The 18,007-nt window shown below is 44.1% G+C and overlaps 1 protein-coding gene and 1 long non-coding RNA gene across 8 annotated transcripts in view; one reads left to right on the top strand and one right to left on the bottom strand.

The window, feature by feature from the left end:
- Positions 1–18,007, top strand: part of Adamts9 (ADAM metallopeptidase with thrombospondin type 1 motif 9) — a 178,326-nt gene that overhangs the window by 46,002 nt on the left and 114,317 nt on the right. For all 6 annotated transcript variants that reach the window (XM_060383774.1, XM_060383778.1, XM_060383776.1 and 3 more), the window contains 8 exons: positions 1,386–1,567; positions 1,659–1,795; positions 3,657–3,774; positions 4,003–4,098; positions 9,393–9,559; positions 9,646–9,775; positions 10,420–10,546; positions 17,450–17,660. In XM_060383774.1, coding sequence (XP_060239757.1) covers positions 1,386–1,567; positions 1,659–1,795; positions 3,657–3,774; positions 4,003–4,098; positions 9,393–9,559; positions 9,646–9,775; positions 10,420–10,546; positions 17,450–17,660 — 1,168 coding nt within the window. The remainder of the gene's footprint in view (positions 1–1,385; positions 1,568–1,658; positions 1,796–3,656; positions 3,775–4,002; positions 4,099–9,392; positions 9,560–9,645; positions 9,776–10,419; positions 10,547–17,449; positions 17,661–18,007) is intronic.
- On the bottom strand, positions 6,775–17,501 carry LOC132654235 (uncharacterized). 2 transcript variants are annotated; one of them, XR_009591888.1, is made up of 3 exons: positions 17,421–17,501; positions 8,394–8,498; positions 6,775–7,717 (listed from the first exon to the last, which is right to left on the bottom strand). It is a non-coding gene; the product is annotated as an uncharacterized LOC132654235 (long non-coding RNA). The 2 variants fall into 2 exon arrangements; XR_009591887.1 differs by lacking the exon at positions 17,421–17,501 and adding an exon at positions 9,230–9,394.

Here is an 18,007-nt window from a genome sequence, read left to right as displayed (position 1 = left end):
GGAGACATATAGTTCAAAAGGGCACTTTACATTCATTAAAGCCATATGCAGAGTTAAGGAGCAAATTATAATCTGCCTTCACACAAGAAACAAAGTCACAGACTGAGTCTGATATGCAGAGACAAGCATCGCTGTACACAGCCATGTGCGCTCACTTTAAAGAAGGGGGAAACTGGAGCTCAGGGCACAGCAGGAGAGGGCAAGACTGGACGCCAGGACCAACCGTGCCACCCACAGCCTCCTCGGCCTCCTTCTGGTCATCACCGATACTGTTCCCAGTCCCTAAAATGTCTGCTTAAAAGAACAAGACGAAATTTGTTTCTTTTAGTTAGGATTACTCCGAAAAACTCACCGAGACAAATTCATATATATATATATGTATGAATTTCCTTTTGGAGTCCCATGGCGTTCTGAGACATTGGTGTGTACCGGGAGCTGTTCGAGTGTTTGTGGCTGGGTTCTGGGGCCTTCCCTACCTCTGTGATGAATTTGGCCAGCTGCTGATAGCTGGGGGATGTGTTGTGTAATTTATACTCTGGGTCACATCTGGAAAAGACATGTGCAAAGTTTCACGCCGAGAATGAATTTGCACTGTGGTGTTTCCCCAGAGTGTACCCTGCTTGAGTGACACGGAGGTAAGGAAACTAGGGTGCTTTCTTCTTCTCCTGTGAAGTGGGTCAAAGTGTGATCATACGGCGTGTGTGTCATTCTATTTTAGAAACCAAACCAAAAGAAGAGTTGTTGCAAAGAAGATGGGGAAAGACAGAATGCGTAGCGCTGGAAGGGACAGTGTTCCTGTGGTCTCCTGGGAGGGGGCCACGGTATAGAGGACAGATAGGAGACACACTTGTGGGAGGGCTACCTTTTCCTATAAAATTCTTAGAAGGACTGTAGTCACTGGAGGGGAGGGGACCAAACCAACCCCATGGGATCAGGCTTTCTCTTTCGTAATTGCCATACTATTCTCAAGGCAGGTTTCCAAAAACCTAGGTATGGTGATGCATGCTGGTAACCGCAGCACTCTGGAGCTGGAGGCAGGAGGATTAGGAGTTCAAAGTCACCCTCAAGTTTATAGGGAGTTTTCCGGGAGACCTAGTCTTAAAGAAAACAACCACAAAATCCAGGCTGAAAATGGCCACACCCCATTTCACAGCTCTAAATGCTGAGGCAAAGTCTGACCAGTTTGTGTAAGTGGACACTCACTGGAGTGAAAGGCAGACAGTGAAGCCAGACCCAGAGTTGCTGAAGAGAGGCAGGCTGCCTCCTGGAATGTGGAGCTAGGTTCTCTTCCCTTTGTCATTTGTTAACTCAAAGTTCCTTCCTTAAGACCCAGCAAGTCATAACAGGTCTCAATACATCGCGTCTGTTGTTTCTCATTTTCCCAGGCCGAAAAATGGTGGGAAGTACTGTGTAGGGAGGAGAATGAAGTTCAAATCCTGCAACACCGAGCCGTGCCTGAAGCAGAGGCGAGACTTCCGTGAGGAGCAGTGTGCTCACTTTGATGGCAAGCACTTTAACATCAATGGCCTGCTGCCCAGCGTGCGCTGGGTCCCCAAGTACAGCGGAAGTAAGTGCTCTGGGGCTGGAGTGTGTGGCTGACCGGCTGGCAATCGCTCCAGGCGGGGGACGTCACGTTGCATCACGATCTTCCTCTTTAGTTTTGATGAAGGACCGATGCAAGCTGTTCTGCAGAGTGGCGGGAAACACGGCCTACTACCAGCTCAGGGACAGAGTGATCGATGGAACCCCCTGTGGCCAGGACACAAATGACATCTGTGTCCAAGGCCTTTGCCGGGTGAGTCCATGGGACATTTTCTTCATTGAGCTATCCTGTTAACCAAATTAATTTGTGGCTCCTTTAACAGAATGACAGCTACTTCTGTCTATGCACTAACTCCTGGGCAGTGTTTCTCAAAGTGTGGTCACGCCATTAGCATCTATCAGCGTGCGATTCTGATACATGTTATACAAAAATTTGAGAACCACTATTCTAGATTTTTCTTGATGTTTTCAGTCTTTATAGAGATCTATGCAAAAGTACTTCTTGGATATTTTTATACCAATTTACACACACAAACACACACACCTTTACCATAACTGAATGCTTAAGATTAAACCCAAGAGCTTCCTAACAGACACGTCTCTAGATTGAGCTGCCTGTAATCCAGACAAATGGAAGGAGGAAGAGCTAGCCTTCGTCAGATGTCTCTTTGTCATTTTGACTACAACTGCCTCACCCAAACCACCCCTGCCCATTAGTGTTGGAAAGTGAACCCCTGACAACGTGCTAAGAGTCTGACTGATTTCTCAGGGCCATGCTGCTCTTTTGTGTTTTCATTAATCAGAAACCATTGGTAGCTCAGTCAAGCTCTGAACTGATGAATGTGTTCACTATATGTGGCCTACAAGCCAACTGGAGCTACGAGTGGATCAGGTTTGATTGAAAGATCGCCTCAGGGTCCCGAGAGATGGCTCCATGGTTAAGAACACTCGATGCTCTTGCAGGGGACTTGGGTAGAGATCCCAGCACCTGCATGGCACTTGACACCCATCACTAAATCCAATTTCCAAGAGGATCAGATGTTTCCTTCTGACCTCTGAAGACATGCCGCATTGGTTCATATACGTATGCGGGAAGAACATTTACATACATAAAAGCAAATAAATACGTAAAAAGAAATAATCCCTAAGAGCTTTACCTACCACTCAGTTGGCACCAACAGTGTGGATTCTTTGGTCATTCTACTCAACTGCAATGGGTTGAGTTTCTCAAAGAGACGTGCACACTAAGGAACAACAGATGGGAAGAGGACTCTCTTCTGCAGGCTTGGCTGTTGCCAGGGTCCTCCCTGGCACTCAGCGCATGCCTCTTCATTGCTCTGCTAGGTATACAAGCTGCCATGTCATACTTTACCAGGTATGCTGAGAAGATATTTCAGCCTTGGGGACTGCACAGCACAACAAACTCCCAATTTCTCCTGATAATTTGGAACATCTCAACACTGGAATTCTGATTCTAAACATCAGCAGTAGACAGAGTGACAAGCATCTTGACCCTTAAGTTGTGCAGGAGTTCTCTGCTGTGACACCAACATCACTGTTCGTCTTTAGTGTTTATTGCTGGGCAGTTTTTCTCATTTACTCTGCTTATTCATAGATATTACATCTCAAACTTTAATCAGTTCATGAAGCACCTGGGAAACTCAGTGGTTCTCAACCTTCCTCCTGCTGCAACCTTTTAATGTAGTCCCTCATGTTGTGGTGACCCCAAACATAAAATTATTTTTGTTGCTACTTCATGACTGTAGGTTTGGTAAGGGTATGAGTCATGATGTAAATATCTATGTTTTCCAATGGTCTCAGGTGACCCCTGTGAAAAGGTTGGTCAACCCCAAAAGGATTGTAAGCCACAGGTTGAGAACCGCTGTCTAGAGGTTCAATGTACTGACAGCATCAAGGGCACTAGGTGACTGCAGGTCCAGTGACTACATCTTAAATGCCAAACTATGGGCAATTGAGTTCTCCACCTTTGTAAGTTTTAAAGAAATTACTTCCTTGTGATTTTTATATTCATGTCACTGACAGGAATGCACAACTTGCCATGTTATTATCGCTATAGTACTTAGCACTTATTTCAATTGTTTTCTTTTTAAAAGCAAGCTGGATGTGATCATATTTTAAACTCAAAAGCCCGGAAAGATAAATGTGGGATTTGTGGTGGCGATAATTCTTCATGCAAAACAGTGGCAGGAACATTTAACACAGTCCATTATGGTAAGAATCTGCTCCTCAGAATCAGGGGGAAGAAAATGTTTAAACATGAATTGTTAACTTCGTGTAATACAGAAAATCATTAATGTGAAGGGCAAAATCAGCCTTGTTATGTGTGTTATTAATCTGGCTATAAAGCATCTAATAGTGGTAATTGTCTTCCTTTTATTCTGTCCTTAGAGAATGTGAAATGTTCAGCAGAATACTGATTTTCTGCCAAAATCTTTGCAGGTTACAATACCGTTGTCCGAATTCCAGCTGGTGCTACCAGCCTTGACGTGAGGCAGCACAGCTTCTCAGGGAAATCTGAGGATGACAACTACTTAGGTAAAAGCACCATCCTTGCCATTTACATGAACCCCGGGTCTCTTTCTGGAGCAGTGGAAGTACTCACGACTTTCTTCCTCTGTTGTACACCACACGCTTCCTTCTGTAAAAGAAGATGATCTTGAAACGCATTATTTTGCCTCTTCTCCTGAACACCCCCTCAGAATATTGACTCTAGGGTAATGTGCTGCAGTATTCAGCAGCAAGGGATTTGCTCCGGATCTTAGAAATGTTCTCTGGGGTTAGCGTAGCATCATGGATCTCATGGAGCGCTTTTAAAACATCTGCCTCGTGAGTAACTGTCTTGCAAATGTTTTAGAAGCATTAATTGACTGAATTTCTATGTTATCAGCTCTAGCCAGGAGCAGACACTTTGTAGGCCCATTCAGTATTTTATTATGCCTGGCATGTGTCTCTATTTCTTTTTTTCAAAAGAGTCTATACTGGCATTCATTTTTTTTTAAGCCATAATTGCAAAAATCAGCCTACTTTGCTATATTATAGGCTCATCATTTTTTTTCCTTTAAAACTAATCACATATATTTTTTTATATCTAAGCACACAAATTTATGTCTTTTCTTAGTCTTAACCACATAAGCTGTTCATATATATTCCTCATTTTTAAACCACATCACAACAAAGACCTCTGTCGATTTTCTAGTAGCCTTCTTCAAATCATCTTAAGTAACTACGAAATTTGCCCACTGTCCTGTGAATGAAGGGTATGGGGAAGAACAGAATGGCTGAAGGGGATTTGGCAGGTCACCTTTTATAACTAGGCTCCTCTTTCTGCCTCAAAGCTTGGCCATGGCTGGCCCTTGGCTCTAGAAGAAATCAAGGCTGTCTTGCAGAGTAGTCAGTTTCTTGTTTAAAAAAAAAAAGAAATTGATTTACTGTTTCTCTTGGAATGTACTTAGAACTCTATTTATCCATCTGAATGAAGCCTATAGAGGGCTAATCCAAGCATTTGGACATGCTGAGCCTGGTTAATGAGTATTTGTTGAATCAAATTAGAACTTACATCTGTATTTTGAAATGTTTGCAGGAACTCATGCCTTCATAGCCAGGCATGCTAGTCATGCTAACTTATGTGTGACTCTGCTACAGCATCTTCTGCTATGTCACCATTCCTTCCTACCGCCATGTGTCTATTTTGAGCCAGCATTACTTTCAACACAACAAAGCAGGCTAAAATTACAGAACTGTATCTTCTTGAAGCCTTCTGTTCAGGGGCCAGTAGAGACAACAAAGTAACGTAATTAATATGGTCCATACCAGAAGAAGATGGTAAGTGATATTAGAAATCCGAGCAGCACACAGAATGTAGATTCCAAAAAATGAGGTGGAGTTGAAACATTTATAGTACAGGGACAGACCAGTAAAGAAAGTCATTCTAGGCAGAGGGAGTCTTTGTGAGGTCTCTCCCCAGCCCCCACTCTCTGTGTTTGTGTGTGGTGGGGGTGGTGTATATGTGTGTTCATACACACAGAAGATTGTATCACCTAACCTGATCAATTGCTCTTCTTACTTTTAAATCAAGGCTCTCACTGAACCCATGGTTAGGCTGAGGGCCAGCAAATGATCTTTCTGTGCCTGCCTATCATATTGTCTAAGCTTACAAGTCTGTATAGCCACATACACACCTTCTTATATGGGGAGGCGGGTTGTTTTCGGGTCCTGAGCACTTGTGCAGCCAGCGTTCTGTCTCATTAAACCACTTCCCAACCCCTCTTTGTAAAGTCTTTGAAGTGGGATTGAGTATACGGGAGAAGGTCTGTGTGCCTTTGGCTGAGTGCTGGTGGAGAGTCTTAGATCTTAACGGCATCTAATAGGATCTAAGAGATCTACTGTGATCTTTAGGAAGAGAGCACATTGAACCATGTAACCAGGTAAAGACTTTGTTGTAAACTCTGAGAGGCACAGGAAGCTACTGGTGGTTTTGAGTTGCTGCTGCTGGACATTTTCAAAGGAACATTAGGCTGTTATCTTGAGCATCGCTGGGGGGAAGAGCAACACTGGTTAGGAAGTTATATCAAGAATCCAAGGAGAGATAGCTCAGAGGTTAAAAGCACTGTCTGTTCTTCCAAAGGTCCTTTGTTCAATTCCCAGAAACTACATGGTGGCTCACAACCATCTAGAATGAGATCTGGTGCCCCTCTTTTGTTGTGCAGGCAGAATACTGTATAAATAATAAGTAAATAAATCTTAAAAAAGAATCCAAGAGAAGTTTAATGTGGTGGTTCAGACCTTTAACTCCAGTACAGAGGCTGGGGCAGGGTCATGATGAATTTGAGGCTGCTCTGAGCTATGTAGAGAGACTTAGTCCCAAAAATTTAAAAAAAGGGAAAATAAAGACTTGATAAAGGTGCTATAGAGAGGAATGCTGGTGACGTGGCCTCAGTGAGGGGCATGGAGGTGATGACAATTGCTCAGGGTCTCTTTTTTCAGTTTGGAGCTATCTTGATTTGTTGATGGATTGAGTGTGGTTAGCTCTGGGTTTAGTCCCTTGCACCCCACAAACAGAACATGATGGCATGCACCTGTAATGCCAGTACTCAGGAGATACGGTCAGGAGGAACACAATTCCAAGGTTACTTCAACTACATGGTGAGTTTAAGGCTAGCCTGAGACCCATCATATAAAGAAAGAAGGAAAAGAAGGAAAGAATGAGAAAGAGAGAGGGAGAGAGGGGAGAAAAGTGAGAAAGGCAAAGGTCAAAGCTGTCTTTAGAGTCAAAAGGAGTCAACAGTTCTCAGGTTTGGACCTAAGCAATGGGAAGGAGGCAGCTGCTGCCATAGAGATAGGACTTGTTACTTATTCATCCACACAGTCCCAGTAGTTTAAGGTCAGGGCTGTTGTCTGCACCTTTAGCTCCTGATACAATGTGCATAGGAGAAGCTCTGGGTAAACATTTGCTGGAATGCTCAATAGCCATTACTGGCGCTTCATAGAAAATGGCATTCTCTTGGAGATAAAGGTTCATCTTCTTCAAAAGGCTCTAAAGCCTTATTTGTAATTAATTACTAAACAGCTGCATCTGCTTTTTCACACCAAGTTTTAAATTGAGTGGCAGCTTTACAAGAAAATGAACAGGACTGGGTAGCAGCTCAGTTATGAACCATGTGTTTACAATTGAACATTTACTGGGCTCTAGGTTCAGTGACACACACACACACACACATGAATTGAAAACATAATTAACAGGCTTCTGGAAACTGCTCTCAAGATACTTTTAGGAAATCCCACATTTCTCATTCTATAATTGCTCTAAATATGTCAGGCATTTTTACCCCCGCATACCTAGTTGTAAATTTGAGCATGCAGTACTTTTTATGCCCTGAGTTCATCCTAATTAAGTTAAAGAGCATGGCATGAAGTGTCCCTTATAAATTAATTTCCTAAAAAAAAATTAAAAAAAATTATTTCCTGAGAGCCAAAAGCCATGTTGAATCGTTCTATTCTTCTATTCCAAAGGAACAGGGTTCTCTTCTATCTTCCTTGGGAAAACAGCCTCTGTCCAAGTAGTGGCCTCACTCAGTTCTGTTTATCCTGATCAGCACGTGTCGGGTGTATAAACTCAGGCGTATAAACTCTTCTTTACTGGGTTTTTCTTGTTCTCCTTGTGAAGGAATGAAAAGGAAGTTAAGAGAGATTTGTCATCAGGAACAGATAGTATGGGGAAGTCACTGTTCAGTTCACGAAAGCCTGTCTGAAAGCACTGATTGCAAGTTGCAGCCCATCTAGTGTGCAAACAGATCTTGGAGCCCTGGCCACACAATGTTTTTTTCAGACTGGTGTGTGTGCACATCTACTCCAGTTTTGGAGCAAGGCGCTGCTAACAGATCACTTTAGGTACCTTCCAGCCCACCATCCTGTTTGTCTGAGCCCAGCAGTTGCTGTTCTGTGCCTAAACCACCTTCATCCTTATCCCTCATAGCTGTGTGAAGATTGGTCAAGTCCCACACTCTTCCTGTATGCTTTGAAGAGGAGGACATTTCTAGTGGAACCTCTGGAGCAGTCTGTTTCTGATGGCTGCGACAGGAGGGACAGCAACCCAGGAAATTACCTTCCCTAATCTTATTAGCGGGAAGTGGAGCAGGAGACTGTGGTTTGGGGAAAATGATTTGTTTCACGAGGTACTGAAGCAGAAAGCCTGACAGTCTAAGGTCACCTTCCACGGAGATCCCTCTTGTTGGGTTAAAACCAGGTTGTACTGCTCCTGCCATGTTCCTATCTCTGCAGGAGTAAATGTAACCTTATTTTTTATTTTCTTTTTTTTTCTGAGACTTGCTTACCTCTAGGAGGCTTAGCCTTGAATTAATTCTGGCAGTGGGAAATCACACATCCATGCAATGCAAGAGAAAGCCAGAATTTCATCTCATTGATACCTTTACAGAAATCTGTGGAGAAACCATTTATAGGAACAAATCAGAAGAAGGGTTTCACATCATTGGAGGTCTTGTCTCATTCCATGCTCATCGCTAACCAGGATAAGAAACATGCAGAGAAGAGGGGCATTCCCCCAGCTCAGCTGAAGCCATGGGAAGAGACTAGGGACAGACAGAGAAGAAAGAAACCATGTTCTTCGCAAACAAAGCCAGATTGAGGTTCAATTTATAACTCTGGCATGTGGCATTTTGTACCCCCTTTTGGGGTAGCTAAGTGTATGACTTAGCTTAAAAGACCTGAGTGGTGGTGTTGACACACGCCATGCCATCACGTGTAAATGACCCGCTTTAGAAAGACCTTGGGGACCAAGGAAACAACCTCATTTCTTCTTTGAGGTGCATTAAAAACCTAGTATCTCACTTGTCTGGCAGGTCTTGGGCTTCAGGAGCTAAGGGTGAGTGAGACATGGTCTTCCGAGGGAATCATCATCAGGGTGGAAATGTTCTTTTCTCCTTTCAGGGCTGTCAGCTTCAATCACTCTTCCATTCTTTTAACAGCATCTTTCACAGGCCCACTAAGGGTTGGAATCTTGGGGTTTATAGATCTGAGCTGTGAAATGATTCTCACTGTACTAAAAGGTTCGTGCAGTTTAGCAAAACAGGTCCAGCTGTTAAAGAACTGTGGCCTATGCAGATCTCAGTTCCATTTGTAAACAGGGTAATGAATGAAAGAGTGAACTTACCTACTTGACAAGTGAAAGCATGGTCAGCACGGTCTGGCTGAGAATCCCTGTTCTCTGCAGGCTCCTGCCAATCCCAGGGTGTTTGGGGTTTTTTTGTTTTGTTTTGTTTTTTTGCTTTTGCTTTTGCTTATCACCTCACCCAATCCTCTTTTCTCATCCACAGCTTTGTCAAATAGTAAAGGTGAGTTCCTGCTCAATGGGGACTTTGTCGTCTCGATGTCCAAAAGGGAGGTCCGCGTGGGGAGCGCTGTGATTGAGTACAGCGGGTCCGACAACGTGGTGGAAAGGCTGAACTGCACGGACCGCATCGAGGAAGAACTTCTCCTCCAGGTAACGCTTGGCTGGTGGGCGGTGGCTCCCCCCCCCTTGGCGCTGCAGGCGCACGGACCTCTCCCCAATCTCTCCACACGCTGCAGGTGCTGTCCGTGGGAAAGCTGTACAACCCTGATGTGCGGTACTCATTCAATATTCCAATTGAGGACAAACCTCAACAGTTTTACTGGAACAGCCATGGGCCATGGCAAGCATGCAGCAAGCCCTGCCAAGGTATCTGCTCAAGAGTTTCTGCTTTTCGGGGCTTCAGGGTACCTGGGTCGGGGGAACCATCTTATTCATTTACTGATTTACTGATTTTTTTCTTAAAAAAAGAACAGCCATGTCCATACAGCCTTCAAGCCTTTCTACCTGCATGCATCTCCTCTCCTTGTTTACCTGGAGCTTTCTAGTTAATTCGGTGGTCAAGCTGAACTTTATAAGATTCGGGTCATGTCAGGTCACACGCTACGTTTTCTCTGTAAGGAGTTAGAATACACGTGTGAAACCATGCAGCCGCGTTAATTTTCCATCGTCTGGCTTTACTGGCCCTAATTTACATTAATTTTGTTTCCTTTTGTTAAATTGGGGTCAGCAAACTATAGCAATGGGATCAAATTCAGCCGCCACCCTTTCGTTACTAATAAAGTTTTATTAGAACATGGATACGCCGATTTGCAAATGTGCTGCCCGTGGGCAGCTGGCTCTGTCCTGTCGCAGTCGAACTGAGAAGTGTGGCTGGTCTTAGGGCCACACTGAAAATACTTCGTAGCTAGCTTTTTCCATTAAAAAACAACAACAACAACTGGGCGAGTCGTTGGTCTTAGTAATTTAGAGTAGGTTCTTTCCTCAGCGTAATGTCCCTACTCTTTGCTTAGGGGAGCGGAGACGAAAACTTGTCTGCACCAGGGAGTCTGACCAGCTGACCGTTTCTGATCAAAGATGTGACCGCCTGCCCCAGCCAGGACCCGTCACTGAAGCGTGCGGCACAGACTGCGACTTGAGGTAGGCCTCTGCTTTCCTTGTATCTCAAGCAGGCTTAAGGGGAGTGTGTGTGTGTGTGTGTGTGTGTGTGTGTGTGTGTGTGGCGGGGGTTGGGGGTGTGTGAGATGGAGACCAAAGTTGCCAGTCTTTTCCTAGCCCTCCAGTGTTTTCCTCACACAAGCTCCAGACAGTTCTGAAATCATTTAGCCAAGATCTTTAACTCTGGGTTCCAGTTCTCCTAAGAATCAAAAATAGTTAACAGAGCATAGCACTTGTCGGAAAACATTCTCATTTGATCTTCGCAACTCGCCTTGCCACTGAGTCATATCTTATGTAAGAGTCCTCATGGTGTTCCCTTTGCGGTCAGAGTGGGCACCACACAGATTTCTTATGTGCACAAAAGTTTACACATACACACACACACACATATACACAGAGAGACAGACGGAGAGAAACAGAGACACACACTGAGAAAGCAACAGAGAGAGACAGAGAGAAAATACTACTCATTAAGATAGAGCATGGAGGCAATGAGAAGAAACTTCAAATATGACTCTCTAGGTATTCACACAATTCTGTACTTTAAAGAAGGTGCGGCATCTGATGGAAGAAATAGAGAAGGGGTGGGAGTTCTAAGACGTTTCTACTGCCTGAGAGGTTGAATGAATCATACGTAAGTAACCAATGGTTGGAGGCCTGCATTGTATAACCTGCCTGCCAAGTCTGTGACTGTTCTGCCCTCTTACAAAAGAGAGATCATTAGCATAGGATAGTAAGGGAATGTGATAAGGTCTTTCCATTCATCAGCATAGAATAGTACGGAAATGTGATAAAGCCTCTCCATTCACAAGCGGCCAAGGAAAGACATCAGCATTTTCAAGTTCCAAGTTACCATGCCAGCTCTTCAAGGCGTTAGCTACCTGGTTCGGGAGTACAGATTCTAGGGTCCCCTTGTGTGTCTGAGAGAAAAAAAAGTGCCATGATCAATTGACAGTGTTTTGTCCTAGGAGTCAGAGGGGCAGTGGTGGCATGTGTGTCATAGATCTCCCAGCCCTGCCCAGAGGCCCTCACTCCAAAACCAGGTTCTTTCCACCCTGCCACGCTTTTTCTGAAGCTGTTGTCATCGACTGGCTTGCTCAGTCAGTGGCTTGTCAAAGAGTATGGACACAAGTCATTGTAAAAGCAAGATGTTAAAAAGTAAAATAATAACAATAAGGTAAACATTAGGCAGTATTTTATTTTAGGTAGTGCCCTTATAAGCCTATTTGCTTCAATCAATTGAGTTAAGTTAGAATCAAGGAGGCCTAGGAGTGAGGGGTAGAAATGCAAGTAACAGTTAGGCTGAGGAGTCACTAATTCTTGCACAACACCCTTGAGATGCAAGATTCACAAGCTAAGATAGCATTTTCAGGTTGCCTTAAACCCAGCCATCACCACCTCTTCTACCATTCTGCAATTAATTATGTCGCGTGAGCGATCTCAACAATCTGGGGTTTTGTTTGGATGTTGTGTCTGTTGTTGTTGTTGCTTTTAGAGTACCGGACGTTGAGCCTAGAAAACTGTACACCTGAGGCAAGTGTTCTGCATGGCGTTAAGCCCAGCCTTGGCATTTTAAGATGGATCTCACTAAGCTAAGCACTACGTTTTAACAGCTACGTGTAATATCCCCACATTAATAGGATGTTTTTATTATACCGTCAATACAATTAATAATTCATAAACTTCTCAGATTCTACGATGGCCGTGGTCATTGTACCACAGCTGTGAAGAGACAGCATGACCAAGGCAACTCTTACAAAAGAAAGCATTCAGGTGGGGGCTGGCTTACAGTTTCAGGGGCTTAGTCCATTATCATCACAGCAGGAGCATGGCAGCGGGCACAGGCAGCATGGTTCTGGAGGAGGAGCTAAGAACTGATCTTTAAAGGGGTGTGTGTGTGTGTGTGTGTGTAGAGCGAGGGCATGGGCTTTTGAACCTCCAGTGACATACTTCCTCCCAAAAAGTCACACCTCCTAATCCTTCTCAAATAGTACTATTCCATGATAACATTCAAATAATATGAGCATGTGGGAGCCATTCTTTTTCAAACCACAGCAACTACAGCATAGATTTAAATTATATATTTATTAAATATATTTAATATATATATTTAATAAATATATTTAAAATATATTTAAATTATAATATATATATATATAATCTGAGTGTTGCTATGCAAATTCTTCAGACCACACTGGCAAACTAGCAGCGGAGGCTTAAATGTGGCCCTTCCAACGCGAGTGCCTGTGTGCTTCAACTCTAGAAGAAAGCTGTTTTCATTCGTACTGTGTTAACGCTGTAGATGACACTCAGGCATCCCGTGCTGTTATCCCATGTATGGAGAATTAATCTCTCCCAGTGTCTGTCCTGTCCCAGCCATTCTTCCATACTGGGGCTCTTTATGTGTTATTTCTCCAGTGACTCCTGACTTGGACTGGGGCTAGTCACATCCTGAATGATAACATGCAGTTGCCGTAGGCCTGCTGCCTCTAACATTAAGCATCCTGCTCTTACTGTGGCAAAGAAAATGAGCCTGTACAAAGCGTATCAAGAAATAGAATGTGACCGTAAAGACCAACAAATGGTATTTAATAATCCTATCCCAAGCTTACCCAGCAGGTACCCTTTTCAAAGGGGAGAGATAATTTTTTCTCTCAATCTCAGTCTGAGCCACAATTCAGGGTGTGATGGTGCTAGTGTCTCCTGCAGTGGAAGCTGTTAAACATACTGTTCATACAGACCTTAAAAGCTGAAGCAGGACAAGGTAGGCTCAACTCTGAAGAGTGTTACATCAGGTTGCACAGAGCTTCGAAAGGGGGCTGCCACCTCATTGGCTGATGTTTAAGGTAGCTGAAGCTCAGCACTGTGGCTTACATGTGTGAGGGAAGTAGGGGAATGGGCAGGAATATTGAGAGTTCAAAGCTGGCCTAAGCTACACAAGTGAGACCCTGTCTTACAAAAAACTGAGGCCCAGGGTGCAGCATGGGTAAGGCCCTGGGTGTGCTCTTCAGCACTGCAGAGAATTAAGGGAAGAAGGCAAAATTTGCTTGGAGAATTTACTTGGAGAATAAAATGCCAAAGATAGCAATAGTCATAATTACAATGGCTAATTTATTGAGTATCTTCCACGGGTATTAAATGCTACTGCACCCACCTTGCCCCACTCAGTCCCTCTATGGAGTGGATCCCATTTTCTTCACCTCACAGGAAGCTTCAGCTCTGTGAGATGATTGACTCAGACTCTCACTGCTAGTGAGCGTCAGAGCTTACATTCATAGAGTATGTGCTGATTAAATCGCACATGCTCTGACTTTTGTTTATATTCGTTTCATAATATCAGATAAAGCTCTGGCCTGCATTTTTTTTTTATTCCGATCAATAGCTAGGTCAATGTTTTCATCTCTAAATTCACCACTTAGAATCAACTTTTAAAAACTTTTTTGTTTTTTGTAAACTACAGAGGCCAAGTGAGGACAAGAGCCGGAAGCACAGGGTTGAATGACAAAAACAGTTCTGATTGCAGATAAGATGACGAGGGGATTTTATCCCTGTCTTTTTGTAGACATAGCAGCGCAGAGTGGAGAGGAAGTCAATAGTGAGTGGCAGAAAAGGAGTTCGGGATTAGCTTTAGAGCCACACAACTAGGCAGGAGCGTGCTTGTGCCTAAAAGTCAGTGAAAGACTGTGGCTTTCCGTCGGTGCTCAGACTCATCTCTCGCTGGCTTTTACTGACTGTTGGAAAAATTAAAGTCGCCTGCTAAAATATATGGAGAGACAAACGAAGCCTAAGGAAGACGCTCTGCCCCATTTTCCTACCTGGCTATCAGTCTAATCAAAATGCACGCTAAAAGGTGGCCAGTCAGCTGTGGCCTTGCACAGCTGAGGAAATGGAGAGCGAATGGTTACTGGTTGGTCAAACGCCAAAGCAGTTTCTCCCAAAGCATGTTTTTGGGATCACTAGTCTGTTGAAGCAACCCTTAGTCAGCCTCTGTATCTGAGGAGGCCTCTAAAACATAGTCTTCCTCATGTGGCGGCTCATGACGCTATCAGCATTGTGAAGCTCCAGAGATCTACAGGGTAGGAAGCCATTTCATCTGGCCGTGCTCAAAATCATTTCATCTCCAGCCCCCATATCTACCCCTACACAGACATGACACATTTGTCTTGATTCTCACTTATTAACATACCGGGACACGGTTTTGTTCTCCGTTTTTCGTGTTGGTGCCGGTACACAGCACTTTTTGCCTACTAGGCGAGGGCTCTACGTTGAAGTCTATCCCAGTCCACGGATCTCTGAGATGGGAGCTCTCTATGTAGCTCAAGGTGGCTTAAGCCCACAGCAATCCAGCTCCCATCTCCTGAGTACCGAGACACATGTGTACACCACCGGGCCTGACTAGAAAATACTTTCCTGAAATGTAATGATTAAATATAATAGTAATGTTTTTATCTCCCATAAATGAACTGACCATATCGTGCTGAACACATCACCGTCCAAAAAGAATATAAAGCAAATTAGGTATCATTTAGAGGTTGAAGTTTTTGTTGTTGTTTTTTTAGGTAGCACTCTGAGCTTCCCACAGATTCCTGTTCGAGATCTCTGCTTGGCCCCTGGGGATTATGGGATATCAGGGAAGGGACTTTGGCAGCCTGAACTGCAGGAGTGCTTTCTTGTCAGGACTTTTCCCTCATTTTCCCAGATGGTAAATAACCTTCCCACAGGGAAATGGTGATGGAGGCCATGAGAAGGTAGCCAAAAATCCCAGTGCAGATGAAAGTTCCAGATCCCTCTGTTGAAGGAGTTTACCTTTTTTGCCTCACTTCCTGCAGGAAGTGACAGTTTGCCCCAAGTAGCTTGTGACAGGATGAGATAAAGGGTGAGTTTATAAGCCCTCATTTACCCTGCTAAAACAAAATCTCCCTGACGTTATTTCAGTGTAATGGAAAATCACAGCCCACTTTATTTGCCAGTGGTCAACTCTGACCTACTTTTGGACATTACTTAGAAATTCCTTGATAAGAGTTTAGCTTGTGTTCCTCCTTTTTCCCCAACTCCCTCCCTAGACAGGTGTGCGTTTGTGAACTGTCAGAAGATTGAAAAGGTACACACCACCCAATAGCTGAGATGCAGGGGCTTAACAATGGAGAATCTCCTGGAGATTTAAAGGAAATCATCTTTTTCTAGATTTCCAAATACATTTCAAGATAACTGACTTTAAAATCTAAATTAAACATTTTTAAAATTTATGTTTTAAATTCAAGCAGTGCAGACTACTCCACTCGTGTTGCATTATAAAAACGGGAGTGTTAGTCACTACAGACTGCGCCTGCCATGAGTCAGGAGGCTTCGTTATGAATATCAGGGACACGAAGGTGGCAAAATCTTGTGTGCTCAAATCTGATTTTAAAAGTGTATAATGAGGGTTTGGGAGACAGCCCAGGTGGAAAGTGTCTCTGCAAGCACAGGGACCTGAGGTCAGTCTCCAGAGCCCACATTTAAATTGCAATGAAATGGCCTTGTAACCTCAGAGCTGGGAGAGAGACAGTGGAACCCTGGGGGGTGGGGAGTAGGGTGGCTGGCCAAGCAGACTAGCAAAATCTGAGATTCCTAGGTCTCAGTGACAGAGCCTGTCTCAGAAAATAAGGTAAGGCTAGTAAGGTAGGTCAGGGGTAAAGGCAGGGTCCCCAAGCTTCATGACCTAATGATTAAATATAATAATAATATTTTTATCTCCCATAAATGAACTGATGAGAACTGATGTTTGCAAGCTGTGGAAGTCACAAAGCTTTCACTTTGATCACTACATCTGACACACACATAAAATAAAATAAATGTGAATAAAACAGCAACAAGGTGGAGGGCACTTGAGAAACACCTGATGTGGCCTCCCCATGTACACCTACACACATATACCCATGCATATGTACACCTACACACAAACATACACTGACATACATGTCCATACACACACAAACACATACATACTCACATACATGCTCACACACTCATATGCACACACAATGACAGTGCCTGATGTTATCAAGAAATTTCTAGTCCTGTGTTTATGTGTGTGTGTTTGTGTGTGTGTGTGTGTGTGTGTGGGTGTGGGTGTGGGTGTGGGTGTGTGTGGGTGTGTGTGGGTGTGTGGTATTGTGCACGTGTGCGAGAGTGTACACCTGCTTCACAGAAGCTGGAGGATGAGGTCAGGTGTCCTGTTCCATCACTTTCCTTTGAGACAGGGTCTCTTATTGATCCTGAAGCCGGGTTGATGGTCAACCCCAAGAAATTTAGCCTTTATTCCAAAATAATAATACTATACACAGTGCATAGTGCACCTGAAATTGGCAATTCTAGTCCATGTTACTCCTTCCTGCATTATTGTCGAGCTCTTCCGAGCTCAGCAATAAACACTGAGCACAGCATCCTGCAGGTGAGTTTCTCAAGAACAGGCCTAAGGAGCCAAGGGAAATGCTCGCCTTTCACTTCATATAAAAATTGCTTTTCTTGCTTTGCTGAGTCCTCCCTCCTCCCTCCTCCCTCCTCCCTCCTCCCTCCTCCCTCCTCCCTCCTCCCCCCCCCCACCCCCACCCCCACCCCCCGCCTTTTATTTTCTTTCTTTCTGCTGCTTGAATTTCAGACTAACTGTACTGGGAGGCTCTTCACAGAGGTAGCATTTCCGGCTACGCTTCTGTGACTTCCGCGTACATTGGCAACTATGACAAATCCATAGATACACTGGATTGCAATTAGATTTTAACTGGCTGCGGCTTTGAGCTTTCGCCACGTTCGAGTTAAGAAAGAAAGAGCTCCCCCGCTTTCCCGCTAGTTGGATGCGACACATTGGTCTAACACAAACCTTGGCTTTCCACCATTATTTCTGTTCAGGTGGCACGTTGCCAGCAAGAGTGAATGCAGTGCCCAGTGTGGTTTGGGTTACCGCACTTTGGACATCTACTGCGCCAAGTACAGCAGGCTGGACGGGAGGACGGAGAAGGTGGATGACGGTTTTTGTAGCGGCCAGCCCAGACCAAGCAACCAGGAAAAATGTTCAGGAGAATGCAACACGGGTGGATGGCGTTATTCAGCGTGGACTGAGGTAAACTGCTTCTCCCTCTGAGAAAGTCCCGGATACCAAGTCTGACGAGTTATTGGCGACTCCTCCTGGGATTGTGTTAAGAGACCCACTTAAGCGGAATGGAAAAGAGATCTGTGATTGATTTACAATGCCTGGCCAAGTCAAGCTCTGCAAGGAAGAATCCCAAGGTTAATTTGTAATGTCTGGCTTGGGTATAACCTGCAGAAAATTAATGGTAAAACTAATCAACCAACCAGTTTTTATATTCCAATTTTAGTCTCAATTTGCCAGTGAGGTGATATTGCTTCATTATAAACCTAATAGCACTGAAAAAAAAATCCCTTAAGTAAAAACTAGAGTTGGCTATG

Source organism: Meriones unguiculatus, chromosome 5 (assembly GCF_030254825.1).
Source record: "Meriones unguiculatus strain TT.TT164.6M chromosome 5, Bangor_MerUng_6.1, whole genome shotgun sequence".
Taxonomy (NCBI): domain Eukaryota; kingdom Metazoa; phylum Chordata; class Mammalia; order Rodentia; family Muridae; genus Meriones; species Meriones unguiculatus.
The sequence above is the reverse complement of the archived record's forward strand: the minus strand, read 5'-3'. Positions and strand labels throughout refer to the sequence as shown.